The sequence below is a fragment of the Anomaloglossus baeobatrachus genome, chromosome 2, assembly GCF_048569485.1.
Source record: "Anomaloglossus baeobatrachus isolate aAnoBae1 chromosome 2, aAnoBae1.hap1, whole genome shotgun sequence".
NCBI lineage: Eukaryota > Metazoa > Chordata > Amphibia > Anura > Aromobatidae > Anomaloglossus > Anomaloglossus baeobatrachus.
Genome location: NC_134354.1, coordinates 723,737,019 through 723,754,740, shown reverse-complemented (window position 1 = coordinate 723,754,740; position 17,722 = coordinate 723,737,019). Strand labels below are relative to the sequence as shown.

The 17,722-nt window shown below is 43.2% G+C and overlaps 1 protein-coding gene across 3 annotated transcripts in view; it reads left to right on the top strand.

The window, feature by feature from the left end:
• The window catches only part of ALOX5AP (arachidonate 5-lipoxygenase activating protein), a 71,255-nt gene extending 60,555 nt beyond the window's left edge, over window positions 1-10,700 (top strand). For all 3 annotated transcript variants that reach the window (XM_075334616.1, XM_075334617.1, XM_075334615.1), the window contains exons 5-6: window positions 1,204-1,285; window positions 10,040-10,700. In XM_075334616.1, the coding sequence (XP_075190731.1) occupies window positions 1,204-1,285; window positions 10,040-10,202 (245 nt within the window). In that variant the 3' untranslated portion in view covers window positions 10,203-10,700. The remainder of the gene's footprint in view (window positions 1-1,203; window positions 1,286-10,039) is intronic.
• The last annotated feature ends 7,022 nt before the right edge of the window (window positions 10,701-17,722 follow it).

Sequence of the window (17,722 nt, the reverse complement as noted above, 5' to 3'; positions counted from 1 at the left end):
ATATGTGCCGGAGGAGCCCTTTTGCCCGCAGGCTCTGGCCCTTGGAACTCTAGCTGTGGCGGTAGCTGTATTTCCTTTTGCTGGTTGGGCGGTTGCCTTCAATCGGGTCTTGGCTGTTAGGAAACCCCTGGGGTTCCGGTCACTGACGGATTTGACCTATTTCACGGCGACTCCAAGCCTGGTCGGGGTCCGGAGGCCCTGCCGGTTTGTGCTGGCTTCACTTCGCTCCCCGGTTCGGTACCGGTGGGCCACCGCCCGTCCCCGGTCCTACGGTTCCGCGTTGATCTGCCTCTCCTGCAGACAGCCACCACCGTCTGCCAACCTTGCTCTTGGTGCCCGGGCCACGTACCCGGACACAGTCAGTTTGCTCCTCTACTGCTACTTCACTCCTTCACTTCCCTAACCGAACTCTCTCTCTGCACTGACTTCCTTTTCCCGCCTCCAGGACTGTGAACTCCTCAGTGGGTGGGGCCAACCGCCTGGCTCCACCCCACCTGGTGTGGACATCAGTCCCTGGAGGGAGGTAACAAGGATTTTGTGTCTGGCTGATGTGCCTATCTCGGGGTGGGGGTGCATGTTGTAGTACCTGGGACGACCTGGCTAGTCCAGGGCACCACAGATGAATGGATAGGTACAGTAGCAGCTGCTGGTGAAGATACTTTGCGGCAGCGTGTATCGTGGTTGGCATCCGGCGTGGCATCTTGTAGCATCAGCGGCAGGTTAGGGATAACAGCAGCAGTACACTGAAATACAAACTTATGTCAGCAGCAGAAACTAGAACAATATAACAGCAGCAGCACAGTTGTAGGGAAGCTGACAACTAGCAATGTGTAAGTATCATTGCCCAGACACTTTTTAAAGGGAAAAAGTACCTTAAATAGCTGAAGCCTCTCAGCTGACCTGATAGGCACTTCCGTGTTAAGGATACGCTGGCCCTTTAATAAAGGTGGTGTGGTCACACGCGAATCCCTAGTGAAGAGCCTGGAAGCCTGCGATGAATACACAGCCTCCGGGAGATGGAAACAGCAGCATGGGACCAGAACGGAACGGCCATTGCAGGAGGGACAGATAGGTGAGAGGGCCGACGTCACTACACCAACAGACATTACAGCTAAAGAAAACAATGCCGTTATTATTTCTTGCGTGCTTCTGTAAGACCACATCAAATCTGCCTTCTAACATGTTGTCTCTATGTTGTTCTAGCACCTGCAGCCTTTGCTGGACTCATGTACCTGTTTGTTCGGCAGAAGTACTTTGTCGGTTACTTGGGAGAGAAGACACAGAGGTAATATTTGGTATCATCTCCGTAATGTGTCACAATCCTCATTGATTTTACGCTTTTTCAATAAAGGGGACATTTTATAGATTTTTTTTGCATTCAAAACGGGACTGAACTTTCAACAAAATTTACATAAATCAATAGTACAAATAATTGTAAGGAGTTATTTAATGTTTTAATGTCATATTGAAAGGCTGGAAGGTCACATTAGTAGGAGGTAGCTTTGCATTAGGTCCCTGCACTCTATGGAGTGATTGTACACCTTTCGCACTATATAGAGATTGCTATAAAAGGAAATCCCCAGCACTTATGTAAAGCACCTTTATTTATTTTTTTTGAGTGTTGCTTAGAAAGTGATGTCAAATTATTGTTATTTGTTGTTCTTTTAAAAGGAAAATCCACCGAAAAATTATTTTGCCACGTGTCATAGAAATATGGCATTTAAACATGTCTGAGATGAAATTCCCCAGATTTAAAGAGCTATTGACAAACCCCATTAATGCCTTTAGAAATCTTTTCCAATATCAAAAGTTCAAAATTGTATTAAAGGTGATCTGGTGCTGAAAACTTCAGCCCCTTCAGTCTGGAGAGCTTGGTGGTCCACACTCACATACTCTACCTAAGGGATGGATTGTCTGATGCGTATGGGACATGTATCTCTGCCATGTTGGGAGCTGTGATAGGCGGAGGAAGTGAGCTGTGACACTGGACATCACTACTTGTGAATGGATTCTGTGTTATCAGCTGTATTTAGAGGTGTTATCTGTCATTGCAATCCTGTCTGTGATGATAATGACACTGCTGAAAATGTTATGTACACATGAAGTGTTAATTTGATATTAAGCATAGTGGCTAGTATGAAAATTGCAAGTATTTTGCTTTTTTGTTAATATAGATAGTGATATAAAAAATGAAAAATGAAAAAAAAAAAATAAAGTATTTGAAAAATACATTAAACCTTAAAACTTGATTAAAATAATAGGTTTAATAGGTTATTTTCTAAGGACAAATTATGTTTAAAACATCAACTGCCGGAACATAAACAGGTGTGACATTAGCAAAACAGTCTTTATAAGATCACTCCTTTAAAAAGGACATGTTAGCTATTCTGGCATGTCAGTTTTAATAAATACTTGCATTGTGTCATGAAATAATACAGCTGAAGCCTTGTTTTTTTTCAACTGTGTATTGAGCCATTTATCTACCCTGTTTCCCCAAAAATAAAACATGGGCTTATATTCTTTTTTGCTTTGAAAAATGTGCTAAGGCTTATTTTCAGGGAGTATCTCATATTTGCCTGCTGTATTAGTGCCCCACAATCCTCGTTATCTCTCCTGAGCTTACAGTGACAGCTGCATAGAAATACACGCTGTCACTCTCAGATCAGGAGGGCCGCCACCGCCGATGAGGCCAGGGAGCAGGAGCCGGCTAATTAAGTGAATGCATATTCACCCTCTTCCCCACCCGGATAATGGATTCCCGCCCACCGGTCTGAGTCCTCCACGGCACCGACACTTTATGCCTGCTGTTCTGTATCAATGTTACAGGATAGCTTCATAATCCTCAGTGGCTCTCCTGAGCCGAGAGTGACAGCTGAATAGACATACACACTGTCACGCTCAGATCAGGAGTGCCGTCGATGATTGCGGGTAGCAAGCATATGGCTAATTAAGAGAATGAATATTCACTCTCCTCTCCCGTAATCCTGCTCACCAATCTTAGTCTCGCACTGCACCCATAGTCTCCCTGCTCTATTACCGGTATTGCCAGCCCGAGGATCGCATTACAATCATCGGCAACTCTCCTGTGCTTAGCGTGACAGCGTGTTTGTCTATGCAGCTGTTACACTCAGCTCAGGTGAGTTGCCAAGGAATGTGATGCAATCCTCAGGCTGGCAGTACCGGTAATACAGCAGAAAGAGTGCAGGTGCCTGTGCAGGACTCAGAATGTTTGGCGTGATTATGGGAAAGGAGGGTGAATATTCATTCACTTAATTGGCGAGGGCTTAGAGCAACACAAGCGGGCAATAATAGTTACATATTCTTAAATAGGACTGCACTGCACCCGTACTCTGCCTGCTGTATTACCAATAGTGCCAGTAAAATGGATCGTATTGCAGTCATCGGCGACTCTTCTGAACTGAGAGTGACAGCATGTATGTCTATGCAGCTGTTACACTCAGCTCAGATGAGTTGCTGAGGATTGCGATGCGATCCTCAGGCTGACAGTACTGGTAATACAGCAGGCAGAGTGCGGTTGCCTATGCAGAACTCAGAGCGGTGAGCGAGATTACGGAAGAGGAGAGTGAATATTCATTCACTTAATTAGCCATGGCTCAGAGCAACGCAAGCGGGTAATAATAGTTACGTATTCTGAAATAGGACTGCACTGCACCCATAATTTGGCTGCCGTATTACCAGTACTGCCAGTAAAATGGATCGCATCACAAACATCAGTGAATCTCCTGAGCTTAGAGTGACAGCGTGTATGTCTATGCAGCTGTTACACTCATCTTAGGTGAATTGCCGAGGATTGGGATGCAATAATGGGGCTGGCAGTACCAGTTATACAGCAGGTAGAGTGTAGGTGCCCGTGAAGGACTTGGAGCGATGGGCGGGATTACGGGAGAGGAGGGTGAATATTCATTCTCTTAATTAGCTATAGCTTAAAGAAACACAAGCGATCCTTAATAGTTATATATCCTGAAATAAGGCTGCACAAGCCCTATTTCAGGATACTGTTAGTTTGAGTACGCATCTAGGCATTATTTAAAGCATACTTTAACCAAAAGAACACTTAGGTCCATTTCAACAATATTTCTTTAGACTGGATCCTCAATTAAGCGTATACAACCTATAACTGACCCATTATCCCACATTTTTCATATGTATAATTCTCTATGATAATAAATTATTCTAAGTAGAATTGCTTATCAATAATTTTTATTAAGTTCAAAAATTAAACGTCACACAGTGCACAGAGGTGAAAAAATAGCTAAAAATTCTTTTAAAAATACAGTCAGAGGATATTTACAAAATAGGGTAGCATGATCCACACATCTCATAGATATCACTGGTTCATATTGTAGGTGAGAACATTTCCTTCAAATATAGGTATATAGAAAGTGCCTAATACAGTGCAATGTCCGCATAACTCTCAGCATATATCAATCAAAATTGCATATAAATATATATATAAAGTGCTTAGTGCAGAGCAGCATGGATTGTAAACATTTACACATAGTCCTGTGTTGCCGCAGTCAGCAGCACAGGAAAGAACATTATCAAGCTCACCACTGAACCTTGTTCCAGGGATAAAACAATTAATACTTAGTGAAAACCCACCAATGTGGGGATGGGAGTTATGTGGATCACGTCACCCTGCACCTCGACGCGTTTCGACTAGAGCTTCGTCCTGGAGGTGCAGGTATGGCGCAAGCGACATCCTTATATACATACTTGTTATTATCGCTATGTAGCACCTGTATCGTTGGCGCACACGTCCCATCCGCCTCCCCGTTCGCCGTCGCGCCCGGCGTCCGGAAATCGCCACTGCGCATGCGCACAGTAATTCGATCTCATTGGACGCCGGGCGTCACATGGAAGGAGGAGGTCAGGTGACACGCGCGCGCACATACAGTGCTTTAACATTCCTCCATCTTACATTAGGGCAAGTAGAAGGGCAGAGATAAAGTCCAGCCACAGCGATTAGATTTAATCGCTTCATATTGTATATTAGTATATTATTCATAATGTGTATAGGGCATAATCCTTCTTTCTTATTTTGTTTTATATAAGTAATTATAACGTGGCTGAAGTCCATCTCCGCCCCCTAGGGGTACATACATGTATTGCATTTTCCCTGTAATATTGAGCATTATATTCATCCATATGGATCCATTCTTTATTCTTTTTTGGTTCTTTTTAAATGGGGTGTCACTCATGACGAAGAAGGATGTCTTGCCACCATAATCCTGTTGATAATACATAATCATAACAAACATAAATTTAAAAACACAGTTAAAATGGAGAATAGAGAAACAGGCTGCATATCACCACCCCATGTTACTATAGTGTCATAGAAATGGTTTGAAGCTAATAGCATCATTTAATCCATTTGGTTTAGTAGTATTTAGCACTGTTATCCAACGTGCCTCCTTTTGGGCTAGATTTTTCTTTATATCACCCCCTCTGGCTCCCAATTGTACCCTATCTATACCTCTAAATTTCAGCAATCTCCAATTAAATTGATGCTTATCTCTAAAATGTCTTGGGATGTTTTTTAATTTTTCAATGTCCTCTGGTTTCTTTGCTTTGGCTGCATTTTTGATATCTCGAATGTGTTCCATGACACGAACTCTAAATTCTCGGGACGTCAATCCCACATAAATTAAACCACAGGGGCAGTATGCCCAATATATCACCCCAGTCGTGCGACAGTTGATATGGTGCACTATGGTGTATGTGGTTAAGTGGGTTGAGTCATGGAACACCTGAGATCTCTCTACTTGGGTACATGCACCACAGTCTCCACAGGGGTATGTACCCCATCTAGGCTTTGTATTAAGGCCCCACAGATTTTTTTGTGGGGGAATGTAGTGACTTCTCACAACCATATCTTTGATTGTTTTGGCTCTTTTGGATGTGACTGCTGCTTTTGATGTTAAGATTGGGGCTAGGTCATTATCCGTGAGTAATATGGGCCAATATTTATTTAATATGTCACACATCTCTCTCCATTGGGCATGGTATGGAGTTATAAATCTCACCTTTTGATCTGCCTGCTCTTTCTTGGTTGGTTTCAGAAGCTCCATACGTGATGTCTCTTTTGCTCTTTTGTATCCTCTTTCAATATCCTGATTCCTGTATTGGCGAAAGTGAAATCGTTTTTTTAGATCATGAGCTTGTGCCTCAAAGAGGATGTCACTTGAGCAGATGCGTCTTGCCCTTAGGAACTGACCTGTAGGGATCCCTCTAATTGTCTGTGTTGGGTGAGAAGATTTCGCGCTTAGTAATGAGTTAACAGCTGTCTTTTTTCGGTATATGTCCGTCTTCAGACATCCATCTCGTTCCTTGAATATCTTGATGTCCAAAAAGTCAATATTTTCTTGACTGTAAGTATAAGTAAGTCTGATGTTATGATCATTCTTATTTAGTTGATCCATAAACTGATTCAGCCGGTGAGTCTCCCCTTCCCAAATTAAAAAAATGTCATCTATGTAGCGCAGCCATAAATGGACTGCGCCACACGATTCAGATGGAAATTGTATGGACCGCTCCCACCATCCAAGAAAGAGGTTCGCGTAAGAGGGCGCACAAGACGCCCCCATCGCGGTCCCCCTCTCCTGGAGGTAGTAGCGGTCCTTAAATAAAAAATAATTGTGTGTTAGGATGAATTCCAACAGTTGTATTAGGAGACTCACCAGCTGATCATCTAAATTGGACATTTTTAAAAAATATTCTACCGCAGTGATCCCATCTTTGTGTGCAATTGAGGTGTATAATGATTGCACATCAGCTGTTACCATCACCATGTTTGTCTCTAAAGTGATATCTTGAATTCCATTAAGGAATTCTGTCGAATCTCGGATGTAAGATGGCAGTGTGGTCACTATAGATTTTAAATAGTGATCCAGAAATTTGCATACTGGTTCGCAAAGGCCTTCATTTCCGGATACAATTGGCCTGCCAGGTGGTTGTAATGGGTCCTTATGTATTTTGGGCACAAAGTATATTGTAGGTACCCTTGGAAAATCTAATATGAGCCCCTCGAGAACAGATTTGGGAATTATACCCTTCTCGAAGGCATCATATAGAATTTTTTCCAATTCATTCCTGAATCTATGTGTGGGATTCCCTTCCAATCTCTTATAACACTGCTTGTCATTTAGCTGTTTCATAGCCTCATGTTCATAGGCCTCTGTGGACCAGATCACCACGTTTCCACCCTTGTCAGCCTGCTTGATTACTATGTCTTTCATAGATTTTAATTCATTTAATGCATGTCTCTGTTTTTTGTTAAGATTGTCATGTGTACGTTTCACAGGTAGATTTTTAAATTCCTGGATGACCATTTTGACAAACATCTCTATTGTTGAGCAGGCTGACAAGGGTGGGAAGGTGGTTGATCTCTTTTTGATATGTAAGGGAAAATCATCACTATTACCCCCTTCCTGTTCCTTTAATAAGGACTCCAGGATGTGTAATGCCTCTCTCTCTTCTTTGGAGAAGTCATCTGGGATCCCCGTATCTCTTCTAGCAAAAAACTTCTTTAAGAGTAACTTTCTCCCAAATAATTGGATATCCTTGATTCCAGTGAACAGGTCAAAGCTTGCCACTGGAGAGAAGGACAGTCCCAGTTCAAGGACCTCTAGCTGATCCCTTGTGAGGTTTCTATTAGTGAGATTAATTACCTTCAGGGCGTCTTTTACATATGGACCTTCTTTTTTCCAATTGCTTTGATTCTGTCTTCTTTTAGCTCCATTCCTGGTTTCAACTCCACTCCTGGCAGCCATATGCCTATTTTGTCCATCATTATAAGTGCCTGAACCACTCTCACTTGATGCTATTGATTCTGATGAAGATTGCATTGTGGATCTTGGAGTATTTCTCCTTTGGTTCTGTTTATCGTGATGCCATCTGAAGACGGTTTTGTTCCGATAATCTGCCATATCCCGTTGATATTTTCTCATTTTTCTCTGCTTTACATCACTCTCAAGCTGATTAAGTTCCTCCGCCACTTCTTTTTCAAACAGTATCAATGCCTCCTTACTTAATTTTTGTTTTATTTCACCGTTTAAACTTTCAATCTCCTTTTCCAACTCATCTAATTTTCGTTTATCCATCCCAATCAGCAATTCTATCATTGTGCGAGAGCACTGTTTACACGCCTCTTCCCACCTTGTTTTAAAATTATCGTCGTCAATGGGAAAGGCTGGGAATACCTGGATGCGAAGGCCTCGAGGGGTGATTTCTTTGCTAAGGTACTGTTCTAATGATGCCTTATTCCACCATGTACGCATTCTTTTAGATAGATTATTTTTTAATTTAATCTGCAAATCTCGACACTGCATGGGGGGTGATACTTGCATGCCTGTATTCTCATCTTCTCCAAACACCTCCGCTATCTGCGCGACCCATGTTGCATCTCGGTTTTTATAGTCCATGTCTAGACCTAAGACGACCAAACAGAAACACACTTTAACCAAAAGAACACTTAGGTCCATTTCAACAATATTTCTTTAGACTGGATCCTCAATTAAGCGTATACAACCTATAACTGACCCATTATCCCACATTTTTCATATGTATAATTCTCTATGATAATAAATTATTCTAAGTAGAATTGCTTATCAATAATTTTTATTAAGTTCAAAAATTAAACGTCACACAGTGCACAGAGGTGAAAAAATAGCTAAAAATTCTTTTAAAAATACAGTCAGAGGATATTTACAAAATAGGGTAGCATGATCCACACATCTCATAGATATCACTGGTTCATATTGTAGGTGAGAACATTTCCTTCAAATATAGGTATATAGAAAGTGCCTAATACAGTGCAATGTCCGCATAACTCTCAGCATATATCAATCAAAATTGCATATAAATATATATATAAAGTGCTTAGGCTGCATATCACCACCCCATGTTACTATAGTGTCATAGAAATGGTTTGAAGCGACGGCGAACGGGGAGGCGGATGGGACGTGTGCGCCAACGATACAGGTGCTACATAGCGATAATAACAAGTATGTATATAAGAATGTCGCTTGCGCCATACCTGCACCTCCAGGACGAAGCTCTAGTCGAAACGCGTCGAGGTGCAGGGTGACGTGATCCACATAACTCCCATCCCCACATTGGTGGGTTTTCACTAAGTATTAATTGTTTTATCCCTGGAACAAGGTTCAGTGGTGAGCTTGATAATGTTCTTTCCTGTGCTGCTGACTGCGGCAACACAGGACTATGTGTAAATGTTTACAATCCATGCTGCTCTGCACTAAGCACTTTATATATATATTTATATGCAATTTTGATTGATATATGCTGAGAGTTATGCGGACATTGCACTGTATTAGGCACTTTCTATATACCTATATTTGAAGGAAATGTTCTCACCTACAATATGAACCAGTGATATCTATGAGATGTGTGGATCATGCTACCCTATTTTGTAAATATCCTCTGACTGTATTTTTAAAAGAATTTTTAGCTATTTTTTCACCTCTGTGCACTGTGTGACGTTTAATTTTTGAACTTAATAAAAATTATTGATAAGCAATTCTACTTAGAATAATTTATTATCATAGAGAATTATACATATGAAAAATGTGGGATAATGGGTCAGTTATAGGTTGTATTATTTAAAGCATACTTCGAAAAGGCCGAAAAATCCTGCTAGGGCTTATTTTTGGGGAAGGGCTTATTTTCGCTGAAACACGGTATTATTTTGCCTGGAAGAGTGTAAATAGACAACTCTTTATTACTATTTACTTTGTCAATACATTGTGACACTTAAAGCACTGATTAAACATATAAGGTAATGAGAAGAGAACCCCCAGTTGTCAATTTACTCATACATTTCCAGGAGGAATCCTAGAGAAACAAAAAAATGCAGATTTCAAAATATGATTTTATTTCATGAAGAATAAAATTTTTTACAATAATACACATTTCTGAGGAGCTGACACGTCCTTTCTAAAGTCAAATATTCTGTTTTTCTGTTCCTAGCTTTGCATTAATACTTCTTTTGTTCTTGTAGTACACCTGGATACGTTTTTGGAAAACGCATTATATTTTTTCTGTTCGCCATGAGTGTGGCCGGGATCCTGAACCATTACATTGTGGTCATCTTTGGAAGTGATATGGAGAATTATATAAGTGGACTTAGCAAGACCTTCTCCCCTTTACTGCTCATACCATAATTCTGATAATGCTTTATGTGATGAATCATTGAGACATGTAAGAAGATTTTATGGTGGGGGTCTGCAAGATGGGACCCCTATCACTTGTCTATATAGAGGGACCTGTACATAGTGAACCTTCCCTTTAAAGAGTATGTTCACTTGTCTAAAATACCGAAAAATAAAGCAACTTTGTAAATAGCCTTTGTTAAAAATCTTTTACCTCTTTCCATTTATCACTTGTATGCAGGTCTATGTGTCTCCATGGAAACAGACTACAAACACAGGCTTTTGTAGTCTGATCTTACAGTCATATGTAGGCAAATGTCCATCTCTTGCTTTCTTACGTCGGTCAGAAGAAGCAGAAGTGGAGTTCAAGATTGTGCAATGCAAAATGTGGTTGTATTTGTTCATGTAGCTTCAAAGATTTAATAAAATATATATGAGAACATGTTAATACCAAACCTAATGTGCGACTCATTCCAAGCTGTATCATTCTGTCCATCTGAAGAAAATAAACGTTTTAACTCATCTGTTAAAATAGCTAATTTTTCATTTAACAAGTGACAAAAAGGCCTATCTTTAGACTGTGTGCCCATTGTAACGCTCACGGGTGCAAGCAGGGAGTGTCTCCACTGGACCATGGCACCGATTTCTGATTTGTAGGAGCGTACCTTAATGGCTACCAAACCTTCACTAAACCACAAGAGGTGGGTATAGGCTTGTGCTGATAGGTAGCTGCCAGGGGGGGGCAGGAGATCTTGGTACCTCAGCAACTGGCACTAGAGATAGGAACACTGACAGTCTCTGTAATGACAGATGACGCCAAAACAGCTGAAATGGCAGGCTCGGCTGGTATAGATACTTGCAGCAGTGGTTTGGCAGATACAGCTGGTATGGATAGTTGCAGCAGCGGGTAAGTCAGGTACTGAAAGACAGACAGACATTAGTAATGTGGCACAGAACAATATAGCAGCAGTTACGTAACCACGAGGGACCTGACAACTAGCAATGTAAAGACCACGTTGCCCAGGCACCTCCCTGAAGGGGTGGATGCCTTAAAGCCTTAAAGGGGTATTCCCATCTCCATCTCCAAGATCCTATCCCAATATGTAGTAGGTGTAATAATAATAATAATAATAATAATCTATATATATAATTGCCTTATTCTGTCTGTCTGTCTGTCTTGCTCCAAAATTGTGTCACCGTGACAGTGTCATTTCAGTGACAACTGACGGATTGGCCGCTGGGCTCGGCCTGGCCCCGCCCCCCCACGAATTGGCCGCTCGCCTCAGCCTGGCCCCGCCCCCTGCATGGATTAGCCGCTTGCCCCGGCCCTCCGCATGCATCACCTGCTCCAGCGTACACCGGCTCCCGGTACACATGTGCAGGGAGCCGGCATACGCTGACGCCTTGCCCGCTCAGCCCCGCTCCAGCGTACACCGGCTCCCGGTACACATGTGCAGGGAGCCGGCACCCGGCCCTCCGCACGCATCGCCCGCTCCAGCATACACCGGCTCCCGGTACACATGTGCAGGGAGCCGGCCCTCCGCCCGCTCCAGCATACACCGGCTCCCGGTACACATGTGCAGGGAGCCGGCATACGCTGACACCTCGCCCGCTCGCCTCCGCCACACGTTGGCACACTCTGCCCCGCCCCCGGCGGACATAACCTTGCGATGCTGGGATCGTGACGGAGCCGGTGTACGCTGGTAACCATGATACACATCGCGTAACTATAGGAACCGCTTCCCTTAGTTACCCGATGTGTATCATGGTTACCAGCGTACACCGGCTCCCGGTACACATGTGCAGGGAGCCGGCATACGCTGACGCCTCGCCCGCTCAGCCCCGCCCCTGGCACACGTTGCCACGCTTGGACCCGCTCCCGGCATCCCCAGCATGGGGGATGGAGCACGATGGGGGGTGTGCAGCATAGAGGATGGAACACGATGGGGGTGTGCAGCATGGAGGATGGAGCACGATGGGGGGTGCACAGCATGGGAGATGTAGCACGATGGGGGGTGCGCAGCATGGGGGATGGAGCATGATGGGAGGTGTGCAGCATGGGAGATGGAGCACGATGGGGGGTGCGCAGCATGGGGGATGGAGCACGATGGGGGGTGCGCAGCATGGGGGATGGAGCACAATGGGGGGTGCGCAGCATGTCGGATGGAGCACGATGGCGGGTGCGCAGCATGGGGGATGGAGCACGATAGGGGGTGCGCAGCATGGGGGTTGGAGTACAATAGGGGGTGCGCAGCATGGGGGATGGAGCACAATAGGGGGTGCGCAGCATGGGGGATGGAGCACAATGGGGGGTGCGCAGCATGTCGGATGGAGCACGATGGGGGGTGCGCAGCATGGGGGATGGAGCACGATGGGAGGTGCGCAGCATGGGGGATGAAGCACGATGGGGGTGTGCAGCATGGGGGATGGAGCACGATGGGGGGTGCGCAGTATGGGGGATGGAACACGATGGGAGGTGCGCAGCATGGGGGAAGGAGCATGATGAGGGGTGCGCAGCACGGAGGATGGAGCACAATGGGGGGTGCGCAGCATGGGGGATGGAGCACGATGGGGGGTGTGCAGCATGGGGGATGGAGCATGATGGGGGGTGTGCAGCATGGGGGATGGAGCACGATGGGGGGTGCGCAGCATGGGGGATGGAGCACGATGGGGGGTGCGCAGCATGGGGGATGGAGCACGATGGGGGGTGCGCAGCACATCGGATGGAGAACGATGGAAGGTGCGCAGCATGTCGCATGGAGCACGATGAGGGGTGCGCAGCATGGGGGATGGAGTACAATAGGGGGTGCGCAGCATGGGGGATGGAGCACGATGGGGGGTGCGCAGCATGTCGGATGGAGCACGATGGAAGGTGCGCAGCATGTCGGATGGAGCAAGATGAGGGGTGCGCAGCATGGGGGATGAAGTACTATAGGGGGTGCGCCGCATGGGGGATGCAGCACGATGTGGGGTGCGCAGCATGGGGGATGAAGCACGATGGGGGGTGCGCAGCATGGGGGATGGAGCACGATGGGGGGTGCGCAGCATGAGGGATGGAACACGATGGGGGTGCACACCTCCCCCCAAAACACACACACACCGCCACACGCGCACCGCACAACACACCACACACACACTGGGAACCACAAACACCGCCCTACACAGACACCCACACACACAGACAACGCCGCACACACACAACACCCAACACACAAACACCGCGGCATACATAAATATTCGCACATACCGCACAACACACACACTGCACAAAACATACCTCCCCCCAAAACACACACACGCACTCCACACCCACACAAACCGCGCAACACACACAGCACCACACACACAGAATGCTGCAGACACACAGCGCTCCACAAACAACGCAACACACACAACGCAACACACATACAACACTGCTCTCACACACCCCCACACCCAGACAACACCCAGAACATTTACAGCGCCCTACACAAAAACTTGGTAACTACACACAACAACATCTATATATATATATATATATATATATATATTACAGAATACGTAAATTCTAGAATACCCGATGCGTTAGAATCGGGCCACCTTCTAGTAATAATAATAATAATCTTAGGCCAGCGTCACATGGGACGATATATCGTGCGATCGGATGAGCGATCGCACACGCCCCCGTCAATTAGTTGCCCGTGGCGCACAAAGTCGTTAACACCCTGTCACACGCACTTACCTCCCGGATGACGTCGCTGTGGGCAGCAAACATCCTCTTCCTGAAGGGGGAGGGACGTTCGGCATCACAGCGACGTCACACAGCGACTGGCCAATAGAAACGGAGGGGCGGAGATGAGCGGGTGTCACGCGGAGTGATGTGTGCTGCCTCGGGAACGATGAACAACCAGAGCACAGAAGGAGGACTGACATTTTGAAAATGAACGACGTGTCAATGAGCAACGATAAGGTGAGTATTTTAGCTTGTTCACAGTCGTTTGTAGCTGTCACACGCTACGATATGTCTAACGATGTCGGATGTGCGTCACGGAATCCGTGACTCCGACGACATATCGCCTGATATATCGTAGTGTTTGACACAGCTCTTAGCAAATACCTCCAATTAGAAATGTCCAAGAAGATAGGGGAGAGTCCAGCTCACCAAGGACTGACCTGCTGGTTGCAATCATAGATCCTGCGCACGGAATGAGGCTCGGTAACCATCCAATTAGAAATAGAAAGAGGGATTTCCAGCGCCAGGAATAGATTAAAAATCCTTTTTTATTGAAAATAAGGTAATAAAAATCCAGCAGATACCATAGTAGATGTCAGAAAGATGGCAGAACAACGCGTTTCGACGCTTCAGGTCTTAGTCATGTTCTGACTTAAAGTTTAACCAACTCCCTTATATCGGATCTCTAGTCCACTGATTAAATTCACATGCGTGGCTTCACTAGAGACAACTCCTCAAGTAGTAATTACAAGGGATCCGATAGAATGGAGGTATACAATGGCAATTTCATATATATGAGTATACATGATATAATATGGTATAATGCAAGTATACACAGATACAAAAAATATATATATAAAATATATATATAGAAACATATACACACATAAAATAACAAACAAGTTAAAATAATTTTTATGGACTGAATTCCCTTAGTATTTAATATAACTATAAATGTAATAAATGGCAATCCAACAAGACACTCAGCACCTAACAATATGAATGTAATATATACCTCAAGAAATATAATACCCCTGGCAGGATAAAAATCTGACATATATCTTTCCACATGTATATAATGTATGCTTGCCTATCAATAATATACAAAATTCAATAGAAATGTTTATTATATATTAATCCGACATTATATTTTTATTGAGGCAAGTAATATTCCAATAGTGATTTTTAGTTATAAACATGTAGCAAAAAAGTGAAAAACCGCATAGTATGAATTAGGGTGTGGGCCATATTGATCCCATTAAATATAGTATCAATAAAATAGAAAAGAGTAGGGAAATGCAAAAAACCTATTATATTTAGTAGTGTAATATCAAATCCTGGCGATTATTTAAACCCTCTGGATATCTAGTGTTGAGGGTAAAAATCCAGAAGGATTCCCTATTTAATAATTTCCTTCTATGGTCTCCACCTCTGACTGGTCTGGGTATCTGTTCAACACCCTTAAATTGGAAACCGCTGACATCACCCTGGTGCACTAAGGCAAAATGTTTAGCAATTGCGTTCTGTTTAAAAACATCAGAAAGGTGTCTTCTAATTCTTACTTTCAAAGGGCCCGTCGTGCAGCCTGTATACTGGATGTTACAGATCTTACATGTTATTAAATATACGACAAACGTCGTATTACAATTAATTAAAGTGTTTATGTGGAAAGTTTTTTGATTTGAAGTAGACTGAAAGGTTTTTCCTTTTTGTGCAAAACCGCACGCTTTACATTTATTCGCACCACATTTGTAAAAACCTTTCAGGGTAATCCAAGAGGGTTTCTCTCTATGGTCAGCTTCACTCAAAAAAAGACTCGGAGAAAGGATGGTACCAAGAGTAGGGGCTCGTTTAGCAACATATCTAATATTATTTTTAGTTACTTGTTTTAAAATTGGGTCCTCACCAAATATGGGTAGATATTTATTCACTATCTTTGTAATTAAATCATATTGCTTACTGTAATTGGTCGAGAAAACAATATTATTATTTTGTTTCAATTTGTTTCTATATTTTCCTTTCCTTGAATTTTTTCCCAGTAGATCTGATCTATCTATTTGTGCCACTATGGATTTGGCTCTATTGAGAACCCAATCAGGGTACCCTCTGTCTGCGAGTCTGTCACAAGTCAGGGTCTCTTCCTTAAAATAGTCACTAGGTTGGGAACAATTTCGTTTCATTCTAATTAGCTCTCCTACAAGGATATTATTTTTAGTCCGTGAGTGATGGCATGAGTCTGCTGTAAGGATAGAATTAGTAGCAGTAGATTTACGGTATGGTTTGATAACAACTCTATTCATATTTCCAGAGCATAAAGTAATGTCCAAGAAGTTCATAGTTGTCTCATGATAGGAAGATGTAAATTTTAAATTAAAATCGTTATCATTGATGAAGGTAAGGAAGTCCTGTATGGTATCGATAGGGCCCGACCAGATCATAAGCAGATCGTCCAGATATCTGCCATACCATTGCAGATATCCGGAGAACCTATTCTGTTCAGCATACAAGAAATCTTCCTCCCATCTCGCCATCACAATATTTGCAAGCGAAGGGGAGAAGCGGGCCCCCATGCTAACTCCCCTGCACTGCAAATAAAACTTTCCATCAAACGAAAAATAATTATGATTCAAAAGAAAATCAATTGAGGAAACTATGAAGTCCTTGAGACAAGTATCATAATCACTAAATCTATCCAAATGCTGAGATAGGCAACGTAATGCAATATTATGAGGTATGGATGGATAAAGGGATATCACATCACATGATAGCCATAAAAAATGATTTTTCCACTAATATCCATCCAATGCTCTAACAACCTCTTTTGTGTCCCTAATGTAACCCGGTAATTCAGGTATCAAGGGTTGGAGAAATTGGTCTATCCAACCCCCTAAATTTTCACCCAAAGATCCTATACCCGAGACAATTGGTCGTAATGGGGGGGGAAAGATTTTTATGGATCTTTGGGAGGCAGTGGTAGATTGGAACAACAGGGTTTTTATTAAATAAAAAATCCTTTGTTTTGTCATTAATAGCACCAGTACAATTACCTTCCTCTAAGTTTTTTAACAATAGATTATTAAAATGTCTAGTTGGATCACCATTCAATTCAATATATGTATCTGGATCCTGTAGATCCTGTAATACTAATTTTTTATATAGACCTGAGTTTAATAAGACAATAGCGCCCCCTTTGTCTGCCTCCCTTATTATAATATCTGAATTCGTCCCCAATTCTTTAAGGGCCAATCTTTCCCGGTGGCTCAGATTGTCTCTAGGGGGCGTCATTGTCTCACTCAGCTCAATAAGATCTTTAACAATAAGTTCCTGAAATAAATCCAGGATTTGAGGTCGGGATTGGAGGGGATAATAATCCCTATTTGAGAGTAGAGGTTGTATATTAGTAGTAGTTCTATCTGGCAGTACATCAGTCTCAGCAGAAAGGAGCCGTAAAGTCATTAAACTTTTTTGTTCACAGAATGACAATAAGGGGACATCAGTACTATTATCAATAACAACATCATGATTAATATCCTGTGGAGGAATGGGTTTGTTAGCATCAAAAAAATGACATTTTAACGTGATATTACGAGCAAATTTGTTCAAGTCCAAGATAGTTTGGAAAATGTCAAAATTAATATTAGGAGCAAATCCCAATCCCCTACTAAGTAAGGAAATCTGTTGTTCTGACAAGATGTAACTGGACAAGTTCCAAACAGGAATGTTTAATGTTTCTGATGTTGATAACGATACACAGGAGTGTTGTTTCTGATGCTTCCTCCCCGCTCGTCTTGTCCGTTTTTTGACTTGTTTTTTAAAAAAG